Source organism: Balaenoptera physalus, assembly GCF_965194825.1.
Source record: "Balaenoptera physalus genome assembly, chromosome: X".
NCBI classification, from domain to species: Eukaryota; Metazoa; Chordata; class Mammalia; order Artiodactyla; family Balaenopteridae; genus Balaenoptera; species Balaenoptera physalus.
The window spans coordinates 34,913,406-34,925,996 of NC_138903.1; the positions used below are offsets into that span (position 1 = coordinate 34,913,406).

The 12,591-nt window shown below is 41.3% G+C and overlaps 1 protein-coding gene across 11 annotated transcripts in view; it reads right to left on the reverse strand.

Annotated features, from left to right (window-relative positions):
* Nucleotides 1-12,591, reverse strand: part of LOC309652596 (ferritin light chain-like) — a 167,161-nt gene that overhangs the window by 91,162 nt on the left and 63,408 nt on the right. For 2 of the 11 annotated variants that reach the window (XM_082446679.1, XM_082446680.1), the window contains exon 3: nucleotides 4,199-8,432. The exons of 8 other annotated variants lie outside the window; for them this stretch is intronic. In XM_082446679.1, the coding sequence (XP_082302805.1) occupies nucleotides 7,971-8,432 (462 nt within the window). In that variant the 3' untranslated portion in view covers nucleotides 4,199-7,970. Of the gene's footprint in view, nucleotides 1-4,198; nucleotides 12,584-12,591 lie in introns of those variants that run through there. One more of the 11 variants, XM_082446678.1, reaches the window with a different exon arrangement.

A 12,591-nucleotide genomic window follows, 5' to 3' on the forward strand; every position in this document is an offset into this window, starting at 1 on the left:
CTTTGCAACAGGTGTCATGCTAAATACAAGTTTACTGATGCAAGCCGCTAATAATAATTGGAATGTGAGCTGGCTCAAGAATAGACATCCGGCTCATTAATATTTGCTTCAGAGAAACAGGCTCAAGTGTTCTTCTTGAGTCTCAGTGGGTCCATGACCTTGATGTTTAGATGAATAAATTTATAGCTGATCCCAGTACTAAGGTTGTCATTACTCAGAGAATTCCGAACGACCACTGTCTGGAAAAATGTGTTTACCAAGCCCCAGCTGTTATACTTATGAATATTTAGGAAGCTACAGTGACTGGCAATGGTCTCAGTGCCCCCAAAATGTGACGATTTTATCTGAAAGTTGAAAGGCAGCCAAATCACTCGCCCAGCGGATACCAGAATAAAAGCAGCTTTGCATGGGAGTGGGAGCTTTTCAGGCTGAGTCTCCCCAGGACCATCAACACTGTGAATATAGACTGTTACCTACCTAGGGGCAAAGTCATGAGCAATGTATGGCACAAGGTTGTAGGGGCAGAAGGGTGAGGCACACTGTTTGGAGGATAAAGGGAGAACAGAATGGGTTCTTCCAGAAGTTCCTAGAGTCAATAGAGACTGTAACACATAATTTATTACTTCATCTTTGTCTTAGTTTGGGGTTTTGAAAAAGTGGACCCTCAGCAAGGATTTGGGCACAAGTAGTTTATTGGGAGAGGAGGTATGATCTCCAGAAACATGCTGAAGGAGGGAAGGAAGGAAGGAAGGAAAACCGATAAAAAGTGTATAAATGAAAGTGTTACTGCTGTGGGAAACCCAGGGCTCCATCTCACTGGGCACTTTCTGAGACATTGTGTAAAACATGTCTCAGAATTGTCCTACTGAGAGCTGAGGACACTGAGATATTTATACACTAATTCCCACCCCTTATCAGTTCAAGGTCACTATGAGGAAAGGGCGAAAGTTAACACAGCACTTCTGAAATCTCCCACATGCAGACCAAGCAAGCTCCTCTGCCCAGAGAGTGCCCTCTGGCAAAGAGTTGTATGGGAACTATTTACAAGCAATTTCCAGGGTAGAGGAAGAGGATGCGGGTGCTTTAATTCTATATTGCTTGTGCTACTCTCTGGTTGTTTTTTTATGTGTGAGTTTCATTTCACCAACAGGAATGTAAACTCGTTGAATGCATGGGCCACAGCTTATAGTATTTATATTGTTTCCCCCGTGAATTCTGGCGATCTCCTTGCTACTGGGAGATTAAATCCACTAAGCCCACCATGACCTGGGCCTTCCCCAGACTCCCTCTCCAGACTTCTCTTTGCAGTCCACTCTCTCATTCCAAGCGCTCCAGTCACTCGATTTACTTCACGTGCCTCCTCTCTGTCTAGAATACCTCTTCTTCCCCTGTCCAATTGGTCAACACTGATCGTCTTTCGAGATCAGCTAAATAACTTTTCTTTCATCAAAGTGTTTCATGTTCCACCCAAGTAGAGTAATCCTGCCCTTTTTGCAAACCACTACCTGGCTCTTACTTCCACCATACAATTTACATACTGTACTGAAGCTTATGTTTTTCTGTGTTAGTCTTGCCTACCAGAGTGTGAGCTCATTGAGAAAGTAAACTATGTCTTAAATATTTCTTTATCTGCAGCACTTAGCTCAGTGCCTGGTATAGAGTAAATGCTTAATAAATATTTTTGAATGAACAAATGAACATGACCAATAAATACTTCCTGATTAGATGAAACAAGAGGCTGAACATACCTGCTTTAGGTACTTCTAATACAACTATCAAGTATTTGTAGATTGAATGAAGAATATTCCCCAGAACAGCATGTCCTTGCCCTTCAGTCAAAGACAACCAAGAACACACCCGTAGTTTAAAAAGTTGCAATTTTACTCATTGCAGACAAAGAACACACATCATGAGGGACTATGGGGTGTCTCAGTAAGAGTATGGAGAAAGAAACTATTATAGGATTTGGGCTTTGGATAGATGATTTGGGGGAGGGACCAAGGAAGCAGAGATCTGCTCTAGATTAGATGCTGTCAGAAAGTGGGGGCAATGCTATGATTGGGTATTTTGTAAGAGGCACAGTGACTTTGATTCTGTCTGTGCTTAGACAATATTATGAAGTAACCTTGTTCTGTTTCATTTTATTATGGTCTCAGAGTAACTTTATCTGAGTTTGGTATTCTGTGAGATTGTTTATGTCCAACAGAACAAAATGGCCTGGCTGTGAATGTCTGACCAGCTTGTAATAATACCGAGGTCTAGTTGTGAACATCAGGTACGTTTTGAACATCAGGGAATGCATTTTTTGAGATGATGAGCAAAGAGAAAGGCCCAAAAGAAAGCTTATAGTATGTATATGTGCTGATAGCGTTCACAAGTGTGGAATGAGAGCTGAAAAGAAGGGGAATAAAAGTGAAAATCCTGCTCTATAACCTTTTCAGGTTGACAGGAGTTTTAAATTCTGAAGCACTGCATAGTATTAAAGGCATATAATGGCTCAAAGAATTTTTTTCACCAGAAAAGCAAGTAGCACAGATTCTTCTTTGAAGATATAAAACCATAAGGTCTGGAAAATTAGAATACTTAATCCAGCAGCAATATCACTTGCGTAGTGATAAAGTAATAGGATTTCCTTTTCCTTGCCTCCCTGTTCTGGCTACTCTCTTTTTGAAAAAAAATATTGTTGACATCCTTTATGGGGGTGAGGGTTAGATAAGAAATCTGAAAGTATATAATTTATGTTCAGGAAGAAAAAAAGAATCTGGAATTTTCTGGTAGTTAAATTGGTTATGAAGTCCTGTGACTAGAAAGCTAGGTCCACAGGGCCATTTGAAAGCCATTACAATATTCATTCAATAAATTATTTTTGAGCACTTAGTATAACTTAGGTACTATGCTAAATGTAGTAATTACAGGTCTAAATTATCTGGATTGACTTTTAGGGAAAGCTTTTTATTTAGATATAAATTCAAACTTACAGGAAAGTTGCAGCAATAGTTTACCCTTCATACAGATTCACCAATTGTTCTTCCTAACCATTTTTGAGTAAGTTAGAGAAATTGTGCTCAGCTATACCCCTAAATACTTTGGTGTATGTTTTCTGAAAGCAAGGACATTCTCCTACTGAACTATCATGAAATTATCCAAATCAGGAAATTTAACATTGATACAATACCATTATCTAATCCATGGTCCATATTAAAATTTTATAAATTGTCTCAATGTCCTTTATAGATTTTTACCCCTACACAGGTCCCATCCGAGATCATGAATTTAGTTGTCATGCTTTTTAGTCTTCTTTAACCTGGGACAATTCCTTAGTCTTTCTCTGCTTTTCTTTCTTTTTTTATTAAAGCATAGTTGATTTATAATGTTGTGTTAGTTTCAGGTGTACATCAAAGTGGTTCAGTTATATATATCTTCTTTTTCCAAATCTTTTCCATTATAGATTATTACAAGGTTATTATAAGATATTGAACATAGTTCCCTGTGCTATACAGTAGGTCCTTGTTGTTTCTTATTATCTATTTCATATACAGTAGTGTGTATCTGTTAATCCCAAACTCCTAATTTCTTGACCTTCACACTTTTGAGAATTATAGGCTAGATATTTTGTAGCATGCCATTCAATTTGGCTCTGATGTTTTCTCATTATTAGATTCAGGGTGTGAATTTTTAGCAGGGATATGTACTTGATTTTAAATCCCAGAATAGCTGCCTCTACCCACGTCTCCCACACTTTGACCTGATACCTCATGCAGGAGAGGGCCCTTTGAGGTCTCCTGATGAAATCCAGACTTTTCTCTGCTTCCTCTTATGATCCCTAATTTAGCCATCAGAATTGATAAAATCCTGAAGAGTATATATGCTTCTTGGGGACTTTATACTCAGCTGAAAACTTATATTAATTCAAAACTGCTTCCTAATGTGTGCCTCCTCCCACTCCCATGAATTAGTGCCTGCTTCATTATTATTATGAAGAATAAATTATTCATCAAGGTGGATAAATGGCTTATGGGGATAAATAACATGACATAAATGTAGTAAAAATGTGGTCTTTTTCTAAATAAGTAGCATTTTTAACCTAACCCTCTAAGACTGTATATCTCTTTGGAGAGAGTCAACCACATAGTACTCCAAAAGTAAGAGCTTTAAACAGGCCCGACGGTAAGGAAGTTCAAGGCCTCAGTGACACCTGGAGTTTTGACTGTGCCTATTCAGTCCCTGCTCCCTCAAGCTAACATATCCAAGGCTACCACGAAGTGTAAGGAAGAGGATGTGTGGGCGAAAAGAGTGGGCAGAGAAGACTCCCAAGAATTGGAAACTATGCAAAGAGTAGCAGCTGGCAGTAGCTAATTAGTTTCTGAAATGACCCCTTTGTGTGGCTTGTCCTTCCTGAGAGAGAGGTTAAGATGCTGTCATGCCTGCTTTTAGCAGGATGGTAATTAAAACATTTAATCCCAGGCCCTAAATAAGGTGGCTCCACTTATTTGGCTAAAGAGAGAGTGGCCTTTCTTCATGTTTTTTTCCCCTCCTGCATACTGAATGTCACATCCAAGAAATGAGCAAATTCCTACATTTCACTTCTACACATAGGGCCTGTTTAGAGGGAGGAATGATCATTAAGGAGGATTCTACAATCTACAGGTATCTATTTTCCTGAAACTGAGAAGCAAGCTTATTTTGAGATGTTACTATCATAGCTCTTTACTAAGCTCTACTGGGATATAAAATCAGCTGATAAAAAAAGCTAACAATTATTGTGCATTTAGCATGTGCTGGGCCATGACTTAGGTATCTTACATGGCTCATCCCATTTAATCCTCCCTAAAAGCTATGAGTTGGATAGTATCGCCTTTATTATGATCATGTCCACTTTTTCAGAGGAGGAAGCTGGGACCAAGAAAGGTGAAGAGACTAGACCAAATGAGTTAGAGGCAGGATCGGAACACAAGGAGTCTGGCCCAGAGCCCATTGCTCAACCACTATGCTTTCTGCCTTTCAGACTCCAACTAAGAGAAGGAGATGAATCCATGTCAGATGACTGGTTTGGGTTGGTCAGGGAAGATTTCACAGAAGAAGGCAGATTGGAACTAGGCTGAAAAGTAGACTGAGTTTGATTTGGTGAAGAGGAGTATGAAGGGCTTTCCAGGTGAAGGGAACCCCATGAAAATTGCTGGTACTGGGACAGCAAACTGAGCACTTTGGCTATGGCAGAGAGCTGCTGCAGTTGTCTGCAGGATTCCTAGGCCTCACACTTCTATAAAAGAGAGGAAACTTCCACTCTGGTCCCTAACAGGGGGTTACTGGAGTGAATGTGGAGAACTGTGAGAGCCTGATGGGTTTTTTTTTTTGGTGCACACTAGCCACAGTACAGGGTCACTGTACTAATAAAGCAATGGGGCCTGCCATGTCCTCCCCACTTCCCTTGGGCCACCAGCATTGTTCTAGATTCCAGTCTCCATGGGGTTAGCAGAAAAGGCTAGCCAGTCCAGCCTGGCTTCTCCTCTGTTTCAACTTTTGTTCCTGAAACTGGGTGGTTGAGTTTAATTCAGAATGCGGCAATAGGAAGCCCTAACACATTCTCCAATTTGGTTTTACCACCAATAAAGCTATCTTGATTTCCATCTGGCTTCCTGTGTCCGTTCTAATTGATTTGAACTTGGATGAAAGGAAAGCAATGGGTATTCCCCAAACTTCCAACAATAGGGAAGTAGTGGAAAATTCGATTTAAAAAGTAGATTAGACATGACAGACCAAGGAGAGCCTTCAAGGCTGGTATAAGGAACTTAGTCATAGCCTAAAGGAATCAGTTATTATAATTCTGTGCGAGTGCACTAACACACACACACACACACACACACACACAGACACTCACATATATGTACAGTGGTTAGCAACAGAGAAAATCACTGTGGTATTTGTTTCCAAATTAATCTCTAGAAGTTTAATGTCATCAAATCCCCATTTTCCACAAATATATTTGCCAAGAAACTTAGTCATTTTTAAAAGCTAAACTAATATTTTATCCATATGTCTTTGAATCGTTTGTCTGCCCAGCCAGTTGCTGTTTTTCAATAATTATTTGATTGCCAAAGAATATTTCAGCCTATTTGGGAGACTTTAATAAAGCTTTCTCCTACAGCCCCATTCTTGATATTAAAAGACACTCGTAAGTAAATATGAGTAATATTACTCATAAGTAAATATGGTCTGATAAATATGTCATTGTTTGGAAACAAATGTTTGTATCCTTCTTCCTAAATAATCTACCAAATATAGTCTTTCAATTAGTCTCATAGTTATTAGGTGGTTTTTTTCTCATTCAGATTTATGTGTTTATATGAGTGCTAATTTGAAAATAATTTTGATTTTAAGTTTTAATCCAAAGGTGAAAATTGTTTACTGCTTCCTTATATCTCTTACTGCCAACTATCAGCAAATGGGCAAAACTCTTTTCTGTAGGAGTAATTTTTCCAGTATATTCTTTTTTATTATCAAAGGACTTTGCATGAAAACAGGAAGATAAGGTTTTCTCCTTAACTGAGCAAAACAAGTGTCGCAATCTCTGTAAAATATTCTTCTATGCCTCTAACCCTGGTAAGATAAAAGAAATGATAGTATGCCTTTGGTCTTCCTGCTCCGGGAAGGAAAGTTGCTGTAGGAAAAGAACTGATTCTTTTCCACTTCTGTGGTTTGAGAACAAGTTATAACTCCAGCTTTTCCAAGTGCAAGGAAAATAATGCACAATTATTAGATTGCTATTTGTGAGACACAAATGCACGGATTTAGCAGGAAAACAACTCACCAGAAAAATGAAACACATTTTTTTAAAAGAATGATATATTTTACTGCTGCTTCTCCTTCTCTTGGCTTCTGGAATGTAACCTCCATCTGACCTACCTCAATTCTAATCATTTTGGCTCTCTTAGTGCTTCCTTAAAGTTATCTTCTCTTTTCTCTAAAATGAATACAGAGGCATTTTAAAATGTGCATTTTAAAAGTTTATTTATCTGATAATACATAACCTGTTCCAGAAGGGGTTTAAGGTGGCTTGAAAGAATCCATAAAATACACTAAGCACTTAGAAGAACCAGGAACGAAGCGTATGCAAAATGCTTATACAATCTTACTTGTTTACTCTGGGTGGACCACAAATTTGGCTCTAAGCTTTTTAGCAGGCAGTCAAATAAGGAAACTTAATTAGTTACATCATTTACAGTGCCCGTAAAACAAAAACAAACCAATGACCTAAGCGAAGCACCGTTATTCCTAATATTAAGACCAGAAAGAAATTGCTCTTGAGAGGTTTCATAAAGAGGTCAGTGTATGATGTTAATAAAGTGTTCTCAGTAGCAACCTAATGGGAGACACAAAGATGAATTTCACTGGGCTCTCCCTTCAATACAGGCAGATAGCATCACGCCAACGTGAAAATCAGGAAAAGCAAGTTTATCACGAGTTTGGGGGGTTGAGGGGGGAAAACAATGTGATACGGTCAAGGTACTCAGCTCTCTGCTCTGCTCGGAGAAGCCAAAGATACATTTTAGAACAACAGAGTTGAATCCAGTACCCAGAATGACTCCAGAGAAGTCATGAAACCCCTAAAATTCTATGCAACATTTTCTGAACAGGTGGGTTTCTTCTTCTTGACAGAGAAAACATAGTTTACCAGATACTCAACGTACCCAGGTGATAACGCAAAAGTTAGGAACCGTTTCTTTATAAACAACCTAGAGAATTAAACAGACTACAAATCTTTCATGCTATTCAGATACTTTTTTTTTTTCTTACAACCTAGCTTTTTTTTTCCCCTCTGCAAAAAGAACCTTTTTTGTTTCTATTTGGTGCCTCGGCTCGGGTGAAGGTTCCAGGGTGGTTAAAGAGTTGCCTCCTGGTGGAAGAAGAGGCTGGGGCGGAGATCTCGCCAGGGGCGGCAGAGGGGTCCCGCCGAGGCCGCCGCGAGGCTCCTAGTCGCGCGGGCAGGAGAGCCTTTTGAAGAGATACTCGCCCTGCCCGGCCAGGGGCCCGGCCTCGGGCCCGGCCAGCTTGCGCAGGTTGGTCAGCTGGTCGCCCATCTTCTTGAGGATCTTCATCTCCACCTGCAGGAAGCGGCTCTCCAGGAACTCGCAGAGCTGGGCGTCCGTGCTCGCAGAACCCAGGGCATGCAGATCCAAGAGGGCCTGGTTCAGGCTCTTCTCCACGGCCATGGCAGCCTCCAGGGCATCCACGCTGGTGCTCCACTCATCCGGCGACAGCTTCTGCCCGTCCTGGACCGGGGCGCAGCCGCCCCACTGCTTCTGCATCTTCAAGAGGAGCTGGGAGCCCTCGCGCTTCTCCTCAGCCAGCTCCCGGAAGAAGCAGCCCACGCCCGTCAGAGCCACCTTGTCGCCTTCGAAGTAACAGCTCAGGGAGAGGCAGGTGGACGAGGCCTGCAAGTGCAGGTTGATCAGGTGGCTGACGGCAGCCTCCACCTCGGCGGAGGAACTCTGCGGGATCTGGGCGCTCATGGTTAGGCAGCAGTGAAGAGGACTTCTCCACAAAGTGTCCTTTAGGCTGGTCCCGGAAGTGGAGGATAAGCCTCGAGGATTCTGCTGGAAGTTGTGACTAAAGGGGCGGGGCTAGAGGGTGGTGAGAGGCACGAGGAGGGGGAGGGGGAGGGAGAGGCAAGGCAGGGGTGGGAGCACCCCGTTTGTCCCATCCAAATGCTGGTGAAGCAAGAGAGAGACCTTGGGGGTTGCTGGGCACACTGTCTCTCAGTCTAGCTTTTGGTAAGAGTTTAATTCTTTCTTTCCTAATTATTGGAAGGGAGTCTTTATCATTTTGCCGCATTTCTTACCATAATTCCAAGATGAGATAAGAATGTCCAAGGTTGGGCTTCCCTGGAGGCGCAGTGGTTGAGAATCTGCCTGCCAATGCAGGGGACACGGGTTCGAGCCCTGGTCTGGGAAGATCCCACATGCCGCGGAGCAACTAGGCCCGTGAGCCACAACTACTGAACCTGCGCGTCTGGAGGCTGTGCTCCGCAACTCGAGAGGCCGCGATAGTGAGAGGCCCGCGCACCGCGATGAAGAGTGGCCCCCGCTTGCCGCAACTAGAGAAAGCCCTCGCACAGAAACGAAGACCCAACACAGCCATAAATAAATAAATAAAAATTAAAAAAAAAATGTCCAAGGTAAGAAAGCCAAAGTATTGATAGTGAACCTCCTCCAATCTTCAATTGTGACTTAACACCCCGTTGTTTCTTATTTTAGAGCCTGTATGAATAGATTTTTCCCCTGCTCCTGATCCCTTATGGAGAGGGTGACTATTGGTTCCACTTTGCCCAGAGCAGTCTTGTCCTGGTGCAATTATTAATAGTGTCCCCTAAATTAATTAATTAATTAATAACACCCCCTTTCACACTCAAAAGGGTCCTTGTTTGGAATATACATTACATAATCACCTTACTGATTGAGAAGGATAAAATCCACACTACGTAATGTGAAATGGTAGAGTTTGCAAGACATTGAACTTGGGCATGATTCCTTTCTATTTTATTAATTAATCAGACCAGTAAGAGTCCCATCATAAATTTTCTACTATTCAGCCTTCATTTTTTTCATTTGTTGATGCATTTATTCCTTCTACTAAAAGTTCTCCTAAATACTGTTTATGTGCCAGGTGTTTTCTTAGGTACTGGTGGCTTCCTGTGATTACCCAGATATTCCACCATTAACTGAAACACGTCATGTGAATGGGCACTAAAGATGACAATGTACATTTATAAATCCTACCAAAACAGAAAAAACCCATACAGGATGAGTTAGTTATTCTCAGTTAGAAGATGAGGGCAGAACTAGATGTTCTCATAGGGGCTTTTCCAGCTTCGTGATTCCATGCTTAGCATTTTATTTTCCTAAATACCACTTGCCTGGGGCTGTTTCACAATTAGAATGCTTTCATGTGTTTTCTATCAAACAGGAAGGCATATTCTATTCAGGGTAAACGATATTTGAACCCCAGAGAAGAGAATTTTGCTCTAAACTTTGGATCTAGTTCTAAATAAAAATAAAAACCCACTGTTTTGCAACCACTTTCTGTGTTGTTGAAAACTGACACCTTAAAATTTAAAAAAAAGAGCTGCAGTCTCCCTTCACTGCTTAAGCTAAAATATGAACACATATCTAAATACAGGATATATTGTATATTGTTCGTTTTGTTTTGTTTTTTTTTCATTAAAGGCTGTCGTCCCAAAGTGTTCTCATATTGCATTTGAGGTTTGCAAAAACTGTTAGAATTACGGAATAGCACCTTTTTCAGTCCTGGAGGGAATTAACTGGGTAAAACAGGAGTAGTTCTGCAGCCTTTCTGGCCTTGGTTCTAGGGCCAAAAAGAGGCTGGGAGTGGAGAGGAGGGGGAAAAACAAAAGTTCAAATCCAAGGACAATCCTAGCATGCCCCGAAATAGGAGAGAAATTATAACAGATGCAACACCCTCCAAATAACTGCAAATAAAATAATCATTTTCTACCTTGTGCATAAACCATTAATCATCATATTGACCTTGTAACAAGAAAATGCAAAGCTTAGAGAAAACCTCACCATATAACATTCTCTCTGTATTGCAGCATGTCAGGCTCATTTAATATATTTCAATTTCCTATACATTTACTTATTCTTGGAAAAGAAAACTGTCTATATAAACCTTCTCAGATGAGATAGTTTTCTGCCTTGTGCAAATGTTGATAAATCTTTCCGCGATCACTTTAGAGAGAAGAGAGCCAGTGTGGGACCTGTACTCTGGTGGGTGGTTAAGCACATAGTTGTCAGAATCAGAATAACGTGGGCTCAAATCCCAGCTTTGCCACTTGTTACAAGTGTAACCCTTAGGCAAGGAGCATAACCTCTCTGAGCCTCAGCTTTCTTGCCTGTAAAATGGCAATGTTAATATCTCACAAGCAGACCACAAGGATTCAATGATATAATACATGAGAAAACACTGCCAAACAAGTAGAAAGCACTCAAAAAAATAGTGCTGTATCATCAATCACTTTTGCAATAAAATTGTAGAGACCCTGTCAAACCCTATTAAGTATCAGAAGCATACCCCAATATATTTTTGATCCACGTTTCCTCACTGCAGACCTGTTTTGCTGAATCACTATCTTCTGTGGCAATGTCCTTTCAAGTATGAAAGCACAGAGATACAGCTTTGGGTGTCCAAGATCTAATTCATTTAAAGCATGAGCAAAGCCAGCTTCTCTTACTTCCCTTGGCTAAGTGAGATTCATCAACACCTCCTAAGGTCCTCTGTGGCCCTGTCAGCTGTGGAGGGAGGGGAGCAGTGCATAGGTGACAGAGGTCTATTTCTTTTCTCAGTTCTCCAGCTTGAGATCATCACTACAGCAAGAAACATCTAATGAACGCCTACCTTACAGGAGAGGATAAGATTACAGAACGTCTCATGTGAATGGTAGAATTCACCTCCTCTCCCACTCAAATGTAGACTTTGGAATGCTTCTGTCTTGGGTCAGATTCTCCAGAAGCAGACCTTGAGATGAGGATTCCTATGCAAGTGATTTATTGGGAAAGTGCTCCCAGAGAGACCAAAAGAGAGTGGTGAAAGCAGGACAGAGAAAGAAAGGAAGTCAAGAAGCAAGGTTGCAATTTTAGGAAGTCTCAGCTTTATAATCATCCCAGGGTGTAGCTTTGGAGTGTAAATTACACCTAAAGTTTACTTCAACATGAGGCAAGGGAACTGGACTTTTATATTCCTGTCCATTGGCTATGGGCGTCTCTGGGTGGATATAGATTCCCAGGGTCTGTGTACAGGTTAGGCAACTCCAGTAGCCCAAAGGAAAGCTGAAAAAGGTCACAGATGCTGGCCATTAAGAGAAAAGCACACTGAAGCTGGGTGCGGAGCACATCCGATAGGATTTGGGCAGGGCACATACAGTCTCCACCACCAGCTTGCTTCCCTACTTGACCTTGGAAGGTACTGGAGTACAGTGGAAATGAGAAACCCCAATTAGTATCTCTAACCAGGAATCCAGTGGATAAAATGAAGACTTTATCATAGTTTTTAACCTATATTTATACCTCTTTGCTACTTCTGTTTACAGGGAATATAGGGGTTTTGGAGCCTATATCTGCAATCTCCTTTTACCAGATCTGAAAATGTGTAACTCTCTTCAGGGGTCTCATTTGCACATATACCAGGCCAAATCAGACCCAAAGCTCCAACTATGAAATCATTTGCATGTTTATCGAACCCTCTACTCTCATTGACGTCATTCTCCATGTTGGAACCGCACATTGCTTTTTTTAATAGCTGCACAAAAGTACTTAAAATCAAAACATTCCTAGCAACCCAGACACTGCCAGGCTGTGAAATGGCTGCTTAAGGACCTGTCATCCAAACTCAACTCACCTGAAAACTGATGGTACACAAACAGCAAAACTGTCTCCGTGTGCTTATCATTTTTCTAAAAGGAACTGTGAAGGGCGACAACTTAGTTCTGAGCTGTTCATCTACTTTGGACAAGGGACACCCGGCACCAGGCACACTTATGAAACAGAAAGATTTAGTTCATCATTTTCCTCTTCCAAC